At 45.5% G+C, this 21,986-nt stretch overlaps 1 protein-coding gene across 3 annotated transcripts in view; it reads left to right on the top strand.

Annotated features, from left to right (window-relative positions):
* The window catches only part of PIEZO2 (piezo type mechanosensitive ion channel component 2), a 251,309-nt gene that overhangs the window by 192,478 nt on the left and 36,845 nt on the right, over positions 1–21,986 (top strand). For all 3 annotated transcript variants that reach the window (XM_027525524.1, XM_027525522.1, XM_027525523.1), the window contains 15 exons: positions 182–384; positions 757–917; positions 1,433–1,609; positions 1,877–2,002; positions 3,346–3,546; positions 4,089–4,293; positions 4,385–4,486; positions 4,895–5,060; positions 6,933–7,176; positions 9,525–9,621; positions 10,598–10,757; positions 11,408–11,497; positions 13,415–13,536; positions 14,528–14,599; positions 18,745–18,851. In XM_027525524.1, the coding sequence (XP_027381325.1) occupies positions 182–384; positions 757–917; positions 1,433–1,609; positions 1,877–2,002; positions 3,346–3,546; positions 4,089–4,293; positions 4,385–4,486; positions 4,895–5,060; positions 6,933–7,176; positions 9,525–9,621; positions 10,598–10,757; positions 11,408–11,497; positions 13,415–13,536; positions 14,528–14,599; positions 18,745–18,851 (2,233 nt within the window). The remainder of the gene's footprint in view (positions 1–181; positions 385–756; positions 918–1,432; positions 1,610–1,876; positions 2,003–3,345; positions 3,547–4,088; positions 4,294–4,384; positions 4,487–4,894; positions 5,061–6,932; positions 7,177–9,524; positions 9,622–10,597; positions 10,758–11,407; positions 11,498–13,414; positions 13,537–14,527; positions 14,600–18,744; positions 18,852–21,986) is intronic.

Genomic DNA, 21,986 nt, shown 5'->3' with positions numbered 1-21,986 from the left:
AAACCTGAATCTACAGTTCATTTTTAGAAAGAGCTTTAAAAAATAAAAAGCAACCGGATGCTAACAAGCCCACATGCCAGGCTGTGTAGTGACTTCCATTTTGTTCATCTTCCTCCACGTGCCCCTCACTCTCAGCTCCCAGTGCCCTTCCCTCCCTGACTTGTCTGCTGTCTGCCGACAGGCTGGCCCACCCCGAGGGAAGCCTTCCGGACCTTGCCATGATGAAGCTGACCGCTAGCCTGGAGGTGGCGGAGGTCAAGCAGCTGGCTGGGCCTGGGGAGGAGATGCCGGGGGGATGCCCTGCAAAAGCCAAGAAGGGCGAGCCTGGCAGGGACAGCGAGGATGAGGATGAGGATGAGGACGAAGAGGAGGAGGAGACGTCAGGTAAGCCGCCCGCCCAGGAGCCGCTCGGATGCTGGCTCACAGGTGGAGGAAACCAACCACTGACTTGCTCCAAGTGGATCAAATATATACTCATTATATAAGTATATAATAAAATATATACTCTATATGCTCCAGTATATACTTGACCCTGGCAGTGAGCTAGAAACGGGGGGAACGAGCCGTACACACCAGGCTTCCACTCATAGCTGCACACACGCCCTGCCTTGCAGATCAGAGGGACAAGGGACCCATCAGTACAGGCCAGGTCTCCACTCACAGCTGTGCACACACCCTGCCTTGCAGATCAGAGGGACAAGGGACCCATCAATACAGGCCAGACCTCCACTCACAGTTGCACTCCCTGCCTTGCAGATCTGAGGAACAAGTGGCACTTGGTGATCGACCGCCTCACCGTGCTGCTCCTGCGGTTCCTGGAGGGCTTCCACCAGCTGCAGACGTTCCTGTGGTGGATCCTGGAGCTGCACATCGTCAAGATCGTGTCCTCCTACATCATCTGGGTGTCCGTGAAGGAGGCAAGTGATGCCATTCCGTCTTTAGGCCAGACCCAGCCAGACGTCTGCTCCAGCTGGAGCCTTGGGCCGCTTGGACTTAAAGTCCCCACGCTGAGCACGGGTAGGGCAGAGATGGACACTGACTCATGGATGTGGCTGTGCGCCACATGCCCACCCAGTGTGGGTATGTCTGAACTCCGCACAGCTTGAGGGCACCACTCAGGCGTGTTCTCTCCCAGGAGAGGTTCCTGAAGCTCCAAGTTGGGCCGAGGACCCCCTGGGTATTCTCCCAGAAGCCTGTTCACCTCAGTAGTTTCCCACTGTGATATACTTAACATCACCTGGTTGTACACCTGTCTGCGTACTAGCTATATATCTTAACACCCACAGCCATTTCTTGTACATATGAGGATCCCAGCCCGCCTTTGCTTAGCTCAGAGGAACTGAATCAGTCAAGTTGCCTAAAAACATCTAGGTTTTTAGATGTTGTGCCATGTGACATATTTTTGTCTCCAATTCCAATTTTGTGTTCTCAGGTGTCTCTGTTCAACTACGTGTTTCTTATTTCCTGGGCTTTTGCTCTGCCGTACGCCAGGCTCCGCCGTCTGGCCTCCAGTGTCTGCACCGTCTGGACATGTGTGATCATCGTCTGTAAGATGCTGTACCAGCTGCAGACCATCAAGCCTGAGAACTTCTCTGTGAACTGTTCATTGGTGAGCCTCGGAGACGGAGGGTCCCCTTGCCTGGCCTTCAGGGAAGGGAGGCACACCTCGGGGGACCCACGTCCCCCAGCCCTCGCCGACAGGCCTTCGCTGGCTCAGTGAGTCGGAGGTGTCCTGGCCCCGTCTCTCCTGATGCTGATTCCCCCTGAAGTGGGTCCTCCCCCCATCCCTGTGTCCCTTTGCTCAAACCCGAGGGAGACTAGTCTGAACACTCCTGACTGCGGGGCTATCTCTTACTCCTTTCTTTTTTCTTTTCAGCCAAATGAAAACCAGACGAACATCCCCCTGCACCAGCTGAACAAGTCTCTGCTCTACAGCGCACCCATTGACCCCACAGAATGGGTGGGCCTCAGGAAGTCATCTCCTCTACTTGTCTACCTGAGGGTAAGGCTTCCTCATCCTTAGTGTAGCCTCTGCTGAGTTCATGTCTGCAGCCCTTTCCCTGGAGACCGCTCACCTCACCTTGGAGAGCAGCCTCGTCCTCTTACATGGGGTTTGCAGTCACCTCAAAAACACATGACTGAGTATTAAAATCAGTATTGAATTGTGCTGAAAAGAAATCAGCTGAGTAATTTGAGATTCGTTGAATAGAGTATGACAAATATATTCACTGGAATGTTACGAAACTGCTCAAAGGCAGATTTATAATATTATCAGACACTGAAAGATATCCAAAATATATTGTAATGTTGAAAAAAAAGCAAACTTCAAAACAGGATACATAGAATGATATCTTGTAGGCAACAAAGAAAAAATATTGAGTAAATTACACCAAATGGTCAGAGTAATTATTTCTGAGAAGTAAGTATAGCATGACAAGAAATGTTTGCTGTCTAAATTCTACAGATTTTAATCAACGGCATCTATTATGCTTAGAAGAAGCCACATACAAAGGGCGTGTCTTTGAAAAATGAGTTCTGATTGCAAATAGTTGTAACAAACATAAGGAAAGCAATATAGTTCAGATTATTCACATGTTACTGTGATGGATAGTTTGAACATTTTATTTTGATGGATTATGCTGATGATGTAATTAAAGCCTTTGTACTCAACTGGAATTTGAAAGTGTACTAAGCATCTCCTCTTACTTGGTGTAGCTTCCTGATGTTTTCTCATATGACCAATATTATTTGTAACATACAAATTATGTCTACCATTAAGAGCTGTTACAAGATAAAACCAACTCATATTTGAAAGGGGTGATTAGAATAGTGTCTGGCACATAAATGTTACCTATTTTTTATTATTATTTTGTAGTATGATTAGTATATTTTTTACTCTACTGCTCTCTCTAGCCAGCTTTCAAAGATATTGTGTTCAAAAACTTGCTAAGTTGAGCCCCAGTCTGCAGCTCAGTCTGTTTCCTGGGGTCCCTGCAGGATGGTGTATAAGGGTTTCTCACATTTAGTTGCAAAGAAGGCTGGACAACCCTTCCGAGTAACTGGACCCAGCTGTCTGGTTCGGTGGTACTTTTTCTGGATCTGGTGTAACCATCGCCAGTCATTGGTATAGAGGTTCTAAATCCTGTTATCATGAAAATTAGCCTGATTTTCAAACTGGAGATGACTCCACCCTTGTTACCACAAAACAGGGAAAATGAGCATTAAAGTCAAGACTGTTTCATGGTTGTGGGATCTGATCACACACACCCACAGTGAAGTGAGATAGCTTTTTAAGGAGACTGTAAATGACCACATGGCATCATGTGTATTTTCCTTGTTTTCTAGAACAACCTGCTGATGCTGGCCATCCTGGCCTTCGAGGTCACCGTCTACCGCCATCAGGAGTACTACCGAGGTCGGAACAACCTCTCAACCCCTGTGTCTAAAACCATCTTCCACAACATCACAAGACTCCAGCTGGATGATGGACTTGTTAACTGTGCCAAGTATTTCATCAATTACTTCTTCTACAAGTTTGGTCTGGAGGTGAGTTTCCTTGCTGATCTGTTCTCTTTTCTCTGAAAATTCCAGCAGCTGCTTTCAGCCAGGTGGCCACTAGGGCTTTGTGGCACATCTCCATGCCCTGATTTCCATCTCCTTGGGATCCGAGGGGGTGGCGGGGAGCTTCCATGGCAGGGTTCCCTGGCCTGGTGGAGAATTTCCAGGACTCAGTTCCTGTCCCCTGCTCTGCAGCCGTGGACATGGCTTCTCGGGACGCCCAGTCTTACAGATGCCTGGGTGTCTGTTTAGTGCCTTCTGAATGTATGACCTCAGCCAGAGCACACTGTTTTGACCTGAATAGTGTGGGAGGCCTGCCCTCAGTACTTGGAACAGTGATTCTTATTGACGGCCACCTAGTCAGTCTTCTGTCTTCATGATGAAAACACACTGCAGAGGCAGAGCAGGTGAAGAGCTCATCCAGGGTCTGGGCCCAGGAACGCGGGTCTCCACCGCTCCTGGGGGCTGCCCGCTGATGTCACTCCCCTTCCCTGTAAAGCCGACTTTCTGCCTCTTTCATCCTCACGCAGACCTGTTTCCTCATGTCAGTTAACGTGATCGGCCAGCGCATGGATTTCTACGCCATGATTCACGCCTGCTGGCTGATTGCCGTCCTGTACCGGCGCAGGAGGAAGGCCATCGCCGAGATCTGGCCCAAGTATTGCTGCTTTCTGGCTTGCATCATCACCTTCCAGTACTTCATCTGCATCGGCATCCCCCCTGCCCCCTGCCGAGGTGAGTCCCCCCCCACCACTGGCAACGGGAGGCGGGAGCTCAACAGCATGAGGGGCTCCCTGACCGGCTCCTCCCACCTCACACCCTGCAGACTACCCCTGGAGGTTCAAGGGCGCCAGCTTCAATGACAACATCGTCAAGTGGCTGTACTTCCCTGACTTCATCGTTCGGCCCAACCCTGTGTTCCTCGTGTGTAAGTGGGGTGCTGGGGTCCTGCCTGCTCATCTTTCCCCTGGTGGTGCACCCCTGCACCCCCTCCCCAACCGCACCCCTGCACATACAGTCCGGACAGGCTGGCTTCCACGCGTCACCATCACCAGCCACTAGCGGCTCCTGCCAGCCCTGTTTTGTCTGCAGAGTTAATACCATGTTAGCATTCCAAACACTTTTTTTACTTTAGTAATTTTATCCTCTGCCACACACCCCACTATCCAGCCCCACACACCTGTATACACCCACCTTCTAGGAGAGAGGCTGCGGGGGGCGGGCCTGGTCCTGGGGAAAGCGGTTGCTTCTTGCTGCCACCGCAGACATAGACCTACAAACTGGAAAGGGTAGCTGGAAGGACGAGGCCAGACCACAGATGCTTCTGTTCCGCCAGATGATTTCATGCTACTCCTGTGTGCCTCGCTGCAACGGCAGATCTTTGAGGATGAGAATAAGGCCGCCGTACGGATCGTGGCAGGTGACAACGTAGAGATCTGCATGAACCTGGACGCGGCCTCATTCAGCCAGCACAATCCCGTGCCCGACTTCATCCACTGCAGGTAACGCGGCTGCCCACGGGCAGCCCCTGGGAAGGTGAGACCCCCAAGCCCATGCCTCCAGCTCCCCTGCATTTCCTGGGCGCTGACCCGCTGATTACACCATGAAGCCAAGAATCCTGGGGCCAGACAGCTAGAGGCCATGGTCTGGAGGCCAAACCTCCTTGTTATCCTCTGTCCTCCATGGACATGCCCAGGGCAGTTCTGGGGAACAGATGCCCCTGAACCCCAGGACAGCCAGGGCCTCAAGCGCTCCCAGGGGCCCTGGAGGTCCTCCCTGGGGTATGTTGGCTGGTGTTGCCATGTTGTTCCCACAGGCTTGGTTTTATGATTTCTGAACCCAAAGCAGGTCAGGCTGAAGAGTGAGGGCCGGGGCTCCTGTAGGAGAATTCACAGCTGCAGGCAGGGAAGAGAAATGGATGGAAAGCACATGATGCACAAACACGTGTGCACGAGCACACACACACTCACTCAAACGTGCCAGCAGCCTAGTTCCACCGACTTCAAGTCACACACATTGGGAGGACTGGGCATTCAGATCCCACACCAGGACTGAATCACTGACGTTACCTGTGTGACCGTGGAATGCTGAGAAACACCCACATCTTATGCACTCTCCAGTGTGTATGACATCAAGGATGAGTGAAACATAGTTTAGAGAAAAATCATGGAACTATTCAGAAGTGTTGAGTATTTTAGTCTAAGAAGAGTATAGTCCAAAAGTCCACTTCTGTGACAGTGTTCTTCTCAGTTCAGTTCAGTTGCTCAGTCATGTCTGACTCTTTGCAACCCCATGGACTGCAGCACGCCAGGGTTCCCTGTGCATCACCAACTCCATCACCCTGTCCATCACCAGCATTCTTCTAGGTACCACTTATTCCCTAACCACACTGAAAACAGTGTAGCATGTATTTATCAGAGATGACTTAAGAGCTCCCACAAAATAACAGCTCGGTTATCAAGTATCTGATGCCCTGGGATTTCTTTGGAAGGAATGCTGCTAAAGCTGAAACTCCAGTACTTTGGCCACCTCATGCGAAGAGTTGACTCATTGGAAAAGACTCTGATGCTGGGAGGGATTGGGGGCAGGAGGAGAAGGGGACGACAGAGGATGAGATGGCTGGATGACATCACTAACTCAATGGACATGAGTCTGAGTGAACTCCAGGAGTTGGTGATGGACAGGGAGGCCTGGTGTGCTGCGATTCATGGGGTCGCAAAGAGTCGGACATGACTGAGCAACTGAACTGAACTGATGCACAATTGGTGGTTCTGTGCTTCTCCCCAAACTTGGGAAGAAAAACAACCAAATCAAAGCCTCCATAGCCTAGAGACTCTGAGCAAATGAATCCAGATGGGTCGCAGCTTGTAGGTACAACATCTGTCAGCCGATACCCAGCTGGGGAAGCTCCCAGAGCTCCTCCACTGGGGGATGATGGGGCCCGAGCATCTGCCTGTCTGCAGAGTGAGGAGTGGTCCCACAGAAGGGACCTTGGCTCGGCCCAGGAAGGTGCAGAGAGAATGCTGACAGAGCCTGTGAGCTCCATGTCGACGTGTAAAAAAGTGAAAGTGGTAGTCACTCAGTTGTGTCTGACTCTTCGGGTACTAGGCAGAGAACATTGCTGCTTGTGGGAAGTTTGACCCCAGTTTGATGATAATAAAAGTGCATATGGCGTTTTCACAAAGCACTGCTCTGTCCATCACTAACTGGATGAGGATTGCCTGTGGACCAGCCAGCGATCAGAGCGCCCTCTCTGGCCTGTGCCTCCAGGCTGAGTCAGGAGGAGGATGTGTGAACACATTCCCTTCCTCTACTAGAACCTCCCTACTTGGTCTGCGCTGCAGTCTGTGTTGTCTCTTGGTTTTGTTGTCCAGGTCGTATCTGGACATGTCCAAGGTGGTCATCTTCAGCTACCTCTTCTGGTTCGTGCTCACTATCATCTTCATCACCGGGACGACCCGCATCAGCATCTTTTGCATGGGCTACCTGGTGGCCTGCTTCTACTTCCTGCTCTTCGGGGGCGACTTGCTGCTGAAACCCATCAAGAGCATCCTGCGCTACTGGGACTGGCTGATCGCTTACAATGTCTTTGTGATCACGATGAAAAACATACTGTCGGTAAGTGGCTCGCACCGTGTAACACATTTGCGGTCCCAGCCTCAGAGCAAACAACCCATTCAGTGGTTACTGAAAGCCCTCAGCCCCTCATGCTGCTCTCTTAAAAGCCCCGAATAGGATGCTGGCAAACTCAGAATTGGAATGACCGTTTATTACTCCTTGTTTTGCTGTTTTAAGCAGAATCCTTTTTGCTCACATCCACCCTCTCAAGGACAAGAGGATATGTATTTGTAGGAAAAAAAAAAAAACTCTAAAATGTATTTTTTCAATTAAAATCTATCCCTTCTGAGGAATGATTGGATTTCACTCCAGAACAGGCTGCAAGTGGCCCTTTATGAGTTGAAACAGTCCTGTGATGTCTTCACAAATTATATCCTGTTGGCTGAAACTGACTCTCTTACCGGGAAAACTCCATGCAAGTATAAATATTGATAGAATAGTCAAGATTTTCTGTGACACCAGGTGGGGTACAGATGGGAGGGATAGGCCCCAAAAGGTGCAGGTGTTTTATGGTGCCCTGATGCACGGGTGGACACGGGAGCTTCGTGGCTGCTCTAAGCACTAGCATCTTGACTTAAAAACAGCTAAGATAGTTCAGGGTTGAGACGAACACCTCCTGTCCACAGAACAAGGCCGATTCTCTGTTAAATTTCCACCTTGCAAGCCACAGTGTGGCTCTTTCCTGGTGGATAAACTGCCCATGCATCATCCCAGAGTCATGTGAAATCTTGTAGGCCACAAAGATACCTTTCAAGCTATTTATTGTGTCAAGAAATTAAACAGTGACCTTCCAGGATCTGAAGGAGTTAATCCACCTCTAGCGCTGATTCAAACTCAATCCCAGGGCCTGCCCCTCATGGCTGTAACTGACAGAGTGTTAGAAGAACAGTGGTGGAATGGGGTAGGAGGTGAGAAGGAGTTTCAAGAAGGAGGGTACATACATATACCTATGGCTGATTCACGTTGATGTATTGCAGAAACCAACACAATATTGTAAAGCAATTATCCTCCAATTAAAAAATTAATTAAAATTAAAATAAAAGAACAGTGATGTAGGCACTATGGCTGCCTACTTCTCCCCTTCCTAGCACTTAAAGATGAACTTGCCAGGCAATTTTACTGGAAAGCATTTGACTTTGGGTGAGGGGAGGCACATGCATTGCTATGTTTAGAAGTCTGACAAAGCCAAGTCTATGTAACCATGAGTGTGTATTTGAAGAATTTATTTTTTCTCAAGTCCATGAGAATCGTAAGTTTCTAATTGGTAGTAAAAGTGATTTTTGTTCCTCAGTTGGACTCCAGCAGTGCGTATTTGCCTGTGGGGTGGTGTTGAGAGTTGTCAGGCAGGGGGTGAGGCAGGACAGGAGGTCACTCTTTCTCCTGAAGTCAGTCCAATGGGTGGAGACCAGCACCTGGGAGCTGATCCCTCCCGACAGCTATTCCTGGAGAGTGTGTGACTGTGGAATCCACTCATTCATTCATTTATTCTGTAAACCCGGGTTTCAGACCTGGTCTTCACTTTGCTGTTGTTTTGCTGTTTAGTTGCCCAGTCGTGTCCATCTCTTTGCGACCTCATGGACAGCAGCACATCAGGCTTCTCTGTCCTTCACCATCTCCCAGATCTTGCTCAAACTCATGTCCAATCCAGCCATCTCATCATCTGTTGTCCCCTTCTTCTCCTGCCTTCAATCTTCCCCAGCATCAGGGTCTTTTCCAATGAATCGGCTATTCACATCAGGTGGCCAAAGTATTGGAGCTTCAGCTTCAGCATCTGTACTTCCAATGAATATTCAGAGTTGATTTCCTTTAGGATTGACTGGTTTGATCTCCTTGCTGTCCAAGAGAATCTCAAGAGTCTTTTCCAGCACCACAGTTCAAAAGCATCAATACTTCAGTGCTCAGCCTTCTTTATGGTCCAGCTCTCACATCTGTACATGACTACTGGAAAAACCAAAACTTTGACTATATGGACCTTTGTCAGCAAAGTGATGTCTCTGTTTTTTAATATGCTGTCTAGGTTTGTCTCTGCCCAAATCTGAGTCCTGGATTAGTGCTCACCCATTGGCTATTGCAGAGTCAGGCTTGTTCCTATGATGCTCTAAGTATCCTGTTGGAAAAGAGAGGCACTTCCCAGTGCAGAGAGCACCATGCTGAGGCTTCTTCTGCTTGCTCCTCGGGTTTAACTCCCAGAAGCGAAGCATCAAGCGCTTTATTGAGTGGGACTGGATTTTAGGAGCCATCAGAGCACTGAGCCGCAGGGAATTCCTGCACATGTTGGGATTGCAAGACATCAACCTTGTTTTCTGGGTGCAGAGTTTCAGGATACTCGTTTCCCATTTGTTTTTCAGATAGGAGCATGTGGCTATATTGAAAAATTGGTTCAAAATAGTTGCTGGTTGATCCAAGCATTCAGCCTGGCCTGTACAGTCAAGGGCTACAAAATGCGTGAGTATGAAAAGCAGATTTGGGAACGGAGGGACAGAAGGGAGAGTTCTAATTTAAATATCTATGCCAAAGCCCCTGAAGGTAGGAGATGAAAGGACACCCAACTCAGTGTCTTCAAGGAGCTGTGGGCTGGCGCTGCCAGGCTATCTGTGGTTGGAACACCCCACCCTCAAGATAATCTTTGATCTTCAACAAATGTCCCTTCCCCATCCCCAAGCAGGTCTTTAGCAACTCCCTGAACTTCCTATGTTTATGATGGGAAGGGTCACAGATGCCCACACACACCTGTGGCTGCTGTAGTGGGCATCTTGGTCATCAGAGGAGCTCTACCTGCAGACCCCCCACCCTGAAGCTCAGAGAAACCCCACTGGGTGGAGAGCTGGGAGGAGTAACAGGGTGTCTGCAGTTAGACTCCCTCCCTGCTGGAGGCGGGACTCCGGTTCCCACCCTGTGCCTCTTGTGTCAGAACCCTGGACAGCACCACTGTCCTCTGTTCTCCATGGGGCCTGGAACCTGGTGCTCCCCCACCCTCACCCGGCCCCACCCTGCCTTCTGGTAGGAGGATGAAGAAGGCACTAGAGCTTGTTCTGATTTGGGGTCAGACGTGCTGTTGGCACCTCTCCTTCCAGTAGACTGTGGCTGCTCTGCTGGCTGCCCTGGGAAGGGCCCATTCCCAGAACATGTCTTGTTTGTGCCGAGATATCCTCTGGCGTTGGGACATACAGATACAGTTTCTCCCTGACCTTTCCTGCTGAGCCCTAGAGTATCCAGAGCTCACTTGTGGTCAGCCTTATGAACTGGTGCTGTTACCAGACTTGAAGTTTGTGCCCTTGACTGCAAATAAATCCACTCACAGGGATTCAGTGCCTTGGAAGTTTGCTTGTATGTCTGTGTGATCGTATCACAGAGCTTATAAAATAACAATGAAAATGGGTATTCAATGTAATTTTTTTCTTTTTCTTTTCCCCTCCCCCAGCTGATGATGACTCCTCCTGTAAACTGCCCAGTGGGGAGGCGGGAATCATTTGGGACAGCATATGCTTTGCCTTCCTGCTGCTGCAGAGAAGAGTGTTCATGAGTTACTATTTCCTGCATGTGGTGGCAGATATAAAAGCCTCGCAGATCCTGGCATCCAGGTGGGTCAGGCTGTGGAATCAAGGGATTTCTCCTAAGAAACCTGCCGGGAAGTGACATTGTACCCGGCCTGCCGTCTGAGCTTGCTTGTAGAACCCACAAGAAATTAAGACACATTCCTTCCAGGAGAAGTGATCCAAGGCTTTAAGATCTAGAACAGAAGAGTAAAGAGGAAGACTCTGGAGGGAGTTACACCTTACCAGGACTGTGATACCCTCAAAGTTCAAAGACAGACTGGACATTGAGCCCCTCAGTCCAGACCTCAGCCCTGGAGTAGTTCCTTAGGGCCTTCTGAGTCAGAACAGAAGCAGAGACCATGTTGGTCCAGAGTCTAGTGCATCTTCCCCAATCTCTGCCACCTCCATTTTAAGGAGAAACTCCTGAAGATAGAGAAAAACATATTCATCGGTTACCTTCCAGAGTGTAGCTGGAGGAGCCCCTTTCCCTAGGGGAGGCTAGAGGCTGTGTGAGTCTGTCCACGAGGATGGGGCTTCTAGATGGGACTTGGGACCCCCAGCTCCAGCCCAGAGACTCCAGGCAGCAGCGCCCCCCTTCCCCTGCAAATGTTTTCTCTCCCTTAGTAACCGTTGTCAGGGAAAGTGGCCAACACCGATAAAAATGCTCATTCATTCTGTTTCTGGCTTTCCTTTAGAGGGGCTGAGCTTTTCCAGGCCACCATTGTGAAGGCTGTGAAGGCCAGAATCGAGGAGGAGAAAAAGTCCATGGACCAGCTGAAGAGGCAGTAAGGATGCTTCCCTTTCATTTGGGGTTCACCCGATCCTGTCCCACCAGCTCCTGGCTCCCAGAGAGCCCCAAGCCCTGAGGAAGCCATTTGTGGTGACCTTCACACGTGCCCAGGCGTTTGCTCCGTGTTGACTGACGTGGAAATTGTCCGAAGGAGTATGCAGGGGAGTGGGAGCAAGGGGAAGAGCGGCCATGGGCAAGACCAGTGTCAGTCCTAGTTTAGATGCTTCTTCTCGAGCCCCCAGCAGGTTTCTGAACTCTCTGAATTCCAGTTTCCTGTTTTAGATTAGGACTCAGTTCTGCCTGATCTTGGTAAATATTAAACAAGCTAGTGAATGAGACAGGGTAGTTCCCAGCGACTCTAACTCGGAGAGAAGTCCATCGTGTCTGTGGGTGAAGCGAATGAACATGGGGTTCTTGCTTCAGAAGGATCTTTAGAGATAATATAGTCCAGTCTGGGGAGAAGCTGCTGACGCACATAGTAGATGACTTAAAACCCACACTAGCCGGAGCTGGCACTAAAAATACACCCACATTTCCATGTCCAGCTCACGGCCTCCTGTCCCAGCACGCCATCCTGGAGAACTCAAGTAATGGACTAACTCCACCCAGGAGATCTGAGAAGTCTTTTTTGTTTTAAATTAGCTCACTGAAAATAATTATTTTCTTGGAGTGAAATCTCTAGCAGTAAGTGGAACTTCTGTGGAAGGCTAGTGCCTCACATGTTTGGGGCCAGGTTTAAGAGCTGATGGCCATAGAATTCAAAACCTAGCCACTTTCTCCAGGAAAATGGAGAGACTCTGTCAGCCCACCAGGAAAGTTCCCTGAGTTTCTAAGACTAGTTCATTCCATCCTGACCTCATCTCCCAGCTTCTTTCCCTGTGCAAAAAAAAATATTTGTCAGTATGAATCACACTACCCCATGGCATGGTTATTTTCATAATCAAAGATATGAGTTATATAAAATATATATAATGAAAGTACAATATGGTATAGCTACTGCTATTGTTGTTTCTAGCTATCTAAATCAGCTCTAGAGAAATAGCAAATTTGAACCCATATGTAGTATGTGTTCCTAATTTCCCATAAGTGAGACCTCTTAGTATAATTTATATCACTGGATTTTTCCATTTCCTTAAATGAGAAGTCAGAATAAAAAAAAGAATGAAGGCAATGATCATTGCTAAAGACAAACAAATAAATAAAATATTATTTAAGATGCCCAAAGCAGAAATGTCACTTAAATTAGTTTTAAAACTTGGGCCATACATTTAAAATTTTAAGAAACCAAGAAATGAAATGTTTTAGGACTTCCTTGGTGGTCCAGCAGACTTCCACTGCAGGGGCAGGGCAGAGTTTTGATTCCTGATCTGGGAATTAAGATTCCACATGCTGCACAGCGTGGCCAAAAAAGAATTTTTTTAATTAAAAAAATAAAAGAAATGATATCATTCAAGAGGACATATGGGGGAGATGAAGTTCAACACTGCAATTTCTGAATAGACTTCCTGAATAAATGACAAAGAGCTACAACACAATATTTTCCCAGATCCAGTAAGAGATTAGATGTGACACACAGGAGAGTCGTGGGGTCTGATAGACTGTTTGAGTGGCAACTTGCTATTTACAAAACAGTTCTTACATTTATACGTCTTTTCACTTGATCTTCACAACTATATGAGGTAGGCAGTATTTTTCTTTTAAAGAAAAATGCAAAACCTGGGAGAATAAAAGAAACAAGGAGACACTTGTTGCTAACAAGCAACCATCCACAAGTCCCAACTGTTGCCACTCCATCCACGATTTTGGCTGTGTGCATAAAAGTGTAAAGGTAACTGGGTGTAGGCTGTGTGCATAAGTGTGTAGGTAACTGTGGGCGTGTTCTTGGCATTGCTGCTGCTATTTTGTTGTTCAGGATGGACCGCATCAAGGCCAGGCAACAGAAATACAAAAAGGGTAAGGAGAGGATGCTGAGCTTGACCCAGGAGTCGGGGGAAGGCCAAGATCTCCAAAAAGTTTCTGAAGAGGATGACGAGAGTATGTTGAAATATTTCCTTCTTCACTCAAGTACCTTGATGTTGAGTAAAAACATGATATAGGGTAGGGCTGTGAAATAACATTACTATTCATTCTAGTTTTATGTTCCAATTGTAGGTGGAATGTGTTTGTTTCAGAAAGTACATATTTAATAAATCCATGACTTTATGAATAGCACCATATTTAGCAAGATGACCTTAATATAAATTAGCTTCCATTTCACGGACATGTGCTTCTGAAAAAAATAGAATGAGTTGGCTTCATTTGTTCCTTTAGGGAAGATATGTGGTTACTGTTGTCTTTGATTTCTATAAGTTTTATACAAAAATTAAATACATAAGCCCCTGAATAACAGTAGTTAAAATATTCAATTATGATCTGTTCCAATGAAACTTGAGATGAAATATATATTTATTATATCTAATTATAGATTTGTTATATCCAGTTAAGTTTAAAAGTTCTTAAAGATGCTTGCATGCTTTTCTATTTGAAAGGAATGGAGAAATAATACATGGTGTTCTTCCAGTGCATAGTATCTATTTATCAACAATAAATTGATATTTTCCAACCATGCATTAAAATGATCAAAAGAGATATTTCTGGTTATTGGAATGTACGTATTTTAGCAAATTATTTGCCACTAAATTTTTCTATAATATCTGGGTGGTGCTTCTTTTTGTTAATTCTATGGAAAATTCAATGTGGGATGCATTTTTGACAGACAATCATTTTCTTATACTTTTTATATGCCCTCAGTCACTAAAAAGAAAGTGAAAATGTGGCATTCTGTTAATAGAATACTGAATATTTACCTTGTGGAATTGACTGCTGAACCACGTAAATGTTCAGTCAGTAGAATTTCTTTTCCTGACCTTGGGTGGTGTACTTTTGCAATATGTCTAGATTTTGACAATTGAGTTGTTAAAGCGTGGTTTTCAAAATTTGTTTTCTCACTTCCTGAGAATTAATATTTGGACATATTTTATTTTAGGAGAAGCAGACAAACAGAAAACCAAGGGCAAAAAAAAGCAGTGGTGGCGGCCTTGGGTTGATCATGCTTCCAGTAGGTTTTTCTCGATCCTCTTACGATTTCATCGATTCTAACCCTTATATCCTTGACCAGAATTCAGGCGTCCCCGTGACCTATGTGTTCCATGCATGGTTTGATGCTTGTGACTTGATAGGAGGGGCAGAGGGGAGAAACACTGTGATCTCTGTGGGTCTCTGAGCATGACAGATGGAATCTTCCAGAGCAGTCAGCCGACTCCCATGTGGCTCACATGTTCCTGAGCACCACCCATGGGCTCAGAGAGGGAAGAGGGGTTGATGGCTTTGTTATCGGATTCTGAGGTCCAGAGCTCTGCTGAGGTGTGTTTGTTCCATGGCTGAAAACCCTTATTGAAAATGCATTTCAGCTCCTCCTGGAACTCTGAATTTAAAGAAAATCATTGTATTTGGAATGTCCATGACCCTCTTTGAAAAGCACTGGGTGTGAATGTGAATGACCTACCCCCCAACCCGCCTCCACCGCTCTGCCATTCCAAGAGCATTGATTCCATTTTTGTAAGGGTAGTTGGCAATTTATTAAGCACAAAGATGGGGATACCTTAAGACAGTTACTTTCTCACCCTGCCTCCTCAGTTTCAAAAAAGCTCTAAAACTACCCTCCAAATCCAACGCCTGATGTGTGGGTGGTCTCAGAGTCACCAGAGCTTAGACAGGACCCTTCAGAGGAAAGTCAGATGATGGTTTTGGAAAAGCAGAACTCGATAGCCACACAGAGTTGGTGTGTTTCACCCTATCACAGAAAAAAAAAAAAAAAAGAATTAGTAATTGCGAAATGCAGCGGCTATGCCTGCTCTGCTTAGCAAAGGATGTAGCACTTACTCTTGGCAATGGCATATTCTAATGGAATGATCCATTTCAGTCTGGCCCACTTTGAATTTGTTAGAGTACTGAATAATTATTCATTATCTTGCAGATTACTTGTAATGTCTGCAGACTTTTATATCTTGTATTGTGTCTTGATTACTGCAGTTTATGTAATCAGACAAGTAATATCACAAGGTCCCTAACGTCAACAGGATGGTGTTCAGAATCAATAGGAAATCAGTCAGAATCCTTTCTCTCACCTAATTCTTACCATCATTTAGATCTGGTTTTGGCCTTTCACCCAAGAAATAATTTCCTAAAATCAGCAAGCCAATTTCAGGAAGCGATATTCAAATTTTGCTCCATATACCTGGATGTAATAAAATGTAATCCCAAATACTGAATTTAGCATTATGGCATGAAAAAAATTCATGAGTTCTAAAGAGTTTCATTTCATCTGCTGCTCAAGTCAAAAGACAAAGATTCAAGCTGGAATTCTGTGTGACCCACTGTCTGCTGGCGTGTCAGTCATGCCAACAGTCTCCTGTGCGGACACTGTGTGCCAGTTTCTATCAAGTCACAAGTAAACTGTGCCAATCTTTCTGTTTTTAAAGGGCCCTTTGCTAGTTTAGAGAGACCTATCCATTTCAAAATGGTGTCATACTGATGTTTTGTCCTTTAACTGGGGGTATATGCCCGCTGTGGTCATCATGAGACTTTCCTTTGCTCGTGTAAACATTGCATTTTGGGAGGAATTGGATATGGTCTTCGGTCACCACCTTATGAGTTGGTTATCCTTGAAAGAACTTCCTCTGAATGTTGTTGACTTTAGAGTTTCTGATTCATTTCACCCTCATTATATCAAGTTCCTGAAGGCTGGGATTACACTACCTGTGCCTCGTTATAAAACTTCCAGTGCAATGATGCCGGGGTATGTGTCATTCATAGTTTGGAATCAGATACTTCTTTTTACAAGCTGGGGAGGAAAGGAAAGGAATTGACGTGTGGCTTATTTTATAGACAATGACGAGTTCCAAAACCTATCTTTAGATTTGGAAGCACTTTATTGAAAGCCCATTTTCCCATCTCTTGAGTCATTGGGCTTTTAAATATTTCTTAGAGGTGCCAAGTGTAAGAATAAGTGTCTTTGGAATACCCTTTGCAAACTCACTGATGATACAATAACGTTGCTGTGTTATTCACATTACTGGTGAGCATCTGCACTCTTAACATGTTCTGTAGGTGACATCCTCCCAGTTCCATGTCTATATGCACACAGACCATCGCATCATTGCTGTTCAATGATACCTTCCATGCTGGTGAGACGCACTTGTTTCCACATCAGTTCTGTACAGCAGAATCCGTGACAAGCCTCACTTTGTTGTCAAATATCTGAAATACAGGACCAAGTCCCTGGTGTTACAGGTGGTGGGATTTTAAAAGCCAGCTGTCAGCATCCATGTCCATGGTACATACACAGACCCAGGCTGGAGGCAGGACCCCTATCAGAACTCACAAACATAAATATAAGAGCTTCTTTACTTATTATTAGCAGATATAGAACTTCAGGAAATATTATCTAAGTTTCATTTCAATGACAATTTATAAAGGAATAGGAGATTTTTAAAACATTTTCTTCCATTTTTAATGTGTTAATGGCACATGTCCCATACAAATTGGCAGCATCTTTCAAACAATAAAAATCAATGTACAACTGCTTATGATGAAAACTGACTTCAGTGGCCCCATGAACAAAAGTTCTCGAAGGTATGATTGAATACAGTTGAAGCTATCGTTGATTTTAGAGCCAATAATGAGGGTAAAATGTTCAGTCCTGGAAATCTCGGTGTTTACCAAATGACCACGTGACGTCAAGTCCGTGTGACTTTCCAGCAAATCTCTGAGCTTATCTGAAGCATTACTTTCATGGTCTCCATCTCGGTCCAACGTAATGCTGTGACTTTGGTTCGTTCTTGCTTATTCTTACCTTATGTTGAATTGCATTTATTTCCTCAGGCCTGGGCCCAGTCCTCTGGGCTTGGTTCCTTCTTCAAAATAAACATAACAAATCACAGTGCTTCTGTTCAAGGATATAAGGCCCAATTCATTCATTCTGCATCTTCATGGATGAAGGTCTCAGATATGTCTGAAAACATGGGCAAAATTACTCACTATCATGTTTGGTGATAGCAACTAATTTTCAACAAGCCAAGGTTTCCTGTGACCTTACAGTGGATAAGTCCAGAAGATACCTAAAGACATCACGTGATGTCATCCAAAAGATACCTCAGCATTTGAAAATTCTAATATAACTTGGAAATATGCGTATGTTTTCCTGCAGTGACAGTGCAGTTCTTGTCGCATCAGAAATGCACATGCTGGGTCTCTTTTCTCTGATAAAATAGTCATAAAACTGATAAAGATTCCATTCTCAAACTTTTTGAGCTCTCTGAACATTTCAGCTCTCTAGACTGTCTCCGTGCTTAAGACACAATATGTCTTTGGAAGGGAAATGCCAGGCAAGGACTATCCATATGGTTTGTGCTTTGTGTCTTGTGGTCAGTACAGTTCTCCTCAAATTTCAGCAAGCAACTGGGGGGCTTCTTGTTGACCAGAAGCCTAACAGTGCTAAACCGTATGGATCTTGTCCTCCTGGCTCCTTCTGTCCTAGCCTATGAGTAGAAAGAGCCAGAGTGTGGTGGTGGTGTTTTTGTGATTGTGCTTTCTTTTTTTTCTTTTCTTTTTTTTTTTATGTTATTTGCCCATTTCCTCCTCATGATAATGTGTGATATAAAGAAAAACTCTTTTTCAAATGTCCTGCGGCCTGTGTTATGGCCTGTGTCTGCACAGTATAAAGTGAAGCAGAAGGTGGTGACACGTGACTCCTGGTCCCTAATCATCCCTGTTGGCTCTGCCATAGCAATTTGTACCCATTCAGGCAACGCTGAAGCTTCTGCTTCACTTTGAGCTTGTCTGAGGTCCTAAAGTGCTGAACTGTGACATGATGATAGTTTTCAGTCCTCTCGGCCATCTTGGTAACAGAACCAGTTGCTCCAGGCCTGATCTGGTGTATCCGTGTACAATTTCCTGTGAAGAAGGAAGAAAATGCCAGATGAACCCAGCAGCAGCCAGGTCCCCTCCATGGCCTGGACGAGGCCTGGTGCTCCACAGACCATGTAGCTCATCCCAGAGTGAGGTCTCCTCATCTCCTGTTTCCTCGTCCCCACTGATGCCTTTGAGGGACAGGTTATGTGTCTTTGGGGGGCATTTCATAAATACACCCCAAACTGTCTCATATTTCTTCCAAGAAATAAGTACATATTTTGTTTTACTTAGTGGTCAGGAGTGGAGATTACTATTTGTTTGAAACGGATAGTGAAGAGGAAGAAGAGGAAGAATTAAAAAAGGAAGACGAAGAGCCCCCCCGGAGGTCAGCTTTCCAGGTAACTATGGGGATAAGGACATCACAGCCTTGGTTGGTTGAAGAGGTTTTCTTTCTGACAGACCTTGACCACAGGCCTCAACTTCCTCTGCCGTATTCATGCGTGGTGGCTCCCAGAGGTTCTAGTTCACATCTGAAGTCGCGTGGTTCTCACTGTCCTGTCCTGCCGCTTGCTGTCAGCATTGCAATTGTTACTGCCAGAATTCCTGCAAGGACACTGGTCCAGCCAGCTGTTCATTTGCATAAAAAAAATTTCTGGTGCTCTAAACAAAATTAAGGCTGCCCTGAGTGTACTTCGTTTCAAGCTTTGGATCACTTGAGTGGACTTCCAGTTCCAGAGGAGAAATAGCCGACCATGAAAATAAAATCCTCGCTTTGTTTTGAAAACAGTCATTTTGAATTTTGAAAATCAGTTCCCTTGGTACTTCTAAAGATTTTAGACTGTATTAAAATCATAAAAACCTCCAGCCCAGTTTTGATGTTCTCAACTTAACTGCCTCTCTTTTTCAGAACCTGCCGTATCGTTCTTGGTGACATGAGTCACCAGCCTAGTAGCGTGTGTCCAGCAATTTTATCATCAGTGTTTGTTAAAGATGTGGGCTTGTCAGTAGAGTTACATATGGGATGAAAACTCGGTAGATTTCCATTACAAGGGAGCAGACACAGGGCTGTTCTTTCCCCACTGTTAGACTATAAGGCACACAGATGGACATCTGGCCAGTCTCATGATGCCTCCATGAGGCCAGTGTCTGCTTGCTGGCCGGGTCTTCCCAAGCTGGCAGCTTACCTCCACCCTGTCTCCCTAGTGAAAGTGAAGAACTGAGTTGTTCGCGGGGACACTTGGCTCTGATGATGCTCTGTCACTTGCCCCATTGCTGCCCGCGTGTGTTTCTTGATGACAGCGTGTGCATGTGTGCAGCTGGCTTGCTCAACACTAATGACTTGTTTATTTTTATTCCAACGCGTTTCCTTCTAATCCTCACTCATCAGGCAGCAGAGGAGAGAGCGGGTCGTCTTCACCATTTTTACAGATTACATGAATGATAAATCATTTTCTTTATTCCTATCCTACAAGCAGGGCACATTTTATTACACATTCAGAGATGAGCACGTTTTAACCCAGTCGGTATAATTGTAGAGCCAAACTCGTACTGATGTCTTATATTAAGTGATCGGTTTTGGGGGGTTTTTTCTACTAATTACTCTTGCTTTGTCCTTCTTTGTAGAGAGCTATTGGGAAGTTTGCATCAGCCATTTTAGCCTTGCCAAAGTCTATCATTAAACTTCCCAAAACTATTCTTCAGTATTTAATCAGAGCTGCAAAGGTATTTGACATTTTACTGATGTGTGGTGTGTGGCCCTCCGCTCCGTAGACCTTTAGATGGGCAGACCCCTGCTGCCCCACATCTGCGTTTTCCCTGTTCTATACATCTTACAATGAAGGAATGAGAAGAATTTAAAATATTGGGCAAATTTTTCCAAAAATCGTCCTGAGAAGCCAAATTCCTTATTATGGTGATTCTTGTTTTTCAGTCAGCATCAGAGCTGATTAAAAAATAGAAAGAGAAAATGCAGATACAAATCTTCTTGTAGTTCTGCCTAAGTCACGTCTCATGTTAAAAGGGTCACCTATGGTTGCATGCATCAGATATGATGTGTCAAAACATGACCATTTCTCAGAAAGCTGGTAAAATTACAAACAGAAAAAAACGACTCGTTTTGCTCCGTCTCCTTTCAGGCTCCCAGTTAAGCCTGCATCTTCCTAAATTGGACTCTTCTGGCATCTTCTGCCCAAGTTCAGTGTCTCTCTTCACTGGCCTGAGCTGCTGTGGACGGTCCACCCAGCCTCCACAGTCCACATCATCAGAGACACTGCTGAATGAACTGCTCCAGTTATTTGTTAATTCACCCAACACACAACAGAAAGTATCTAGCTACCTCTGCTGTGGTCATTTCATAATTGGAAATCATAAATAGTGACTCACTACTCTTGTGCTTTATAGAAAGCCGCTTCTCCTGCCTTAAACTGGAGCATGCATTTACACTAGCAAAATGCTCCACAAGGGTGTGGCTAGCAAGGGAGACCAAGGCTTCTCCCCTTTTACCTGGGGGTCTTATTTAAACGCAGGTTATTTAAATTATATCAGGTCCAGAGGGACCTGAAATTCTAGATTTTTCTCAAGCTCTCAGTTGAACCTAAAAGCTGCTCTGCCTTGCATAGCACAGTCTAGACCCCTGGGTTTCTTCCCTTTTTAAAACGCCAGGTTTCTGAGTTCTAGTTTAATATTCTCTGTTGCTGCTTCCTTGGATTTCTTTTCTTTTCCCCTTTTATGACTGCCTATGTATCTTTCCATTCATGTTTAAGAATTTATATGAAAGATTACAATGTGATTATTCCCCGTCTTAGTTTAAAAAATTATCTTCTTACCAACAACATAAAGTTCTGGATCACAACTGGATTAAAAAACATTTTAGAAAACTTAACCAACTTCGGTTACAGATCTCCACTTCAATAAAGTCCTCTCCTATTTCAAAAAGTAAATGCTTTTTGCGTAAGAAGTTATCAGTAAAAGGAATCCCATTTCCCTGATATTTAAGATGAAATCACTGAGGGTGAGCTCTGAGATGAAGTTGGGTACAGGCTAGTGGCAGCCGCAGATGGAGAAGTCGATGTCATTTATACACATTTTCGTGTGTTTTTCTACCCAAGATTAGCTCTTCATGTGTCTGTTCTCCAGAGATACCCATGACACTGGGAGGTAGTTACCACTGAGACTTCGGAATTGAGACATTTCAGAAAGAAGCTTAATTCAGTGTCTTAACTCAGTAAGAATTGGGATGCTTCCTCTTCCTCCTTCATCATCCAACTTTTCCCAGAAATAGTCTGATCCTCAGTCCAGTGTTCCTGGAGCTGTAAAATATTTGTACTTCCAAACATGGACATGAAGGTCATTTTCCTACAAATGAGGACTTGTCCTAAGATCCTCCCCTTCCCTCCTTTCTTCAAACACTCATCTCAGCGAGGAAACACCAGCAGGATCAGTCATTGAAGGACCACATGTAGAACCAGGAACACCATTTTAATGAGGCATCATCGGTGTGGCCAGAACCCTTTCTACAAGATACCTTCATTTCT

This window comes from Bos indicus x Bos taurus, chromosome 24 (genome assembly GCF_003369695.1).
Source record: "Bos indicus x Bos taurus breed Angus x Brahman F1 hybrid chromosome 24, Bos_hybrid_MaternalHap_v2.0, whole genome shotgun sequence".
Taxonomy (NCBI): domain Eukaryota; kingdom Metazoa; phylum Chordata; class Mammalia; order Artiodactyla; family Bovidae; genus Bos; species Bos indicus x Bos taurus.
The sequence above is the reverse complement of the archived record's forward strand: the minus strand, read 5'-3'. Positions and strand labels throughout refer to the sequence as shown.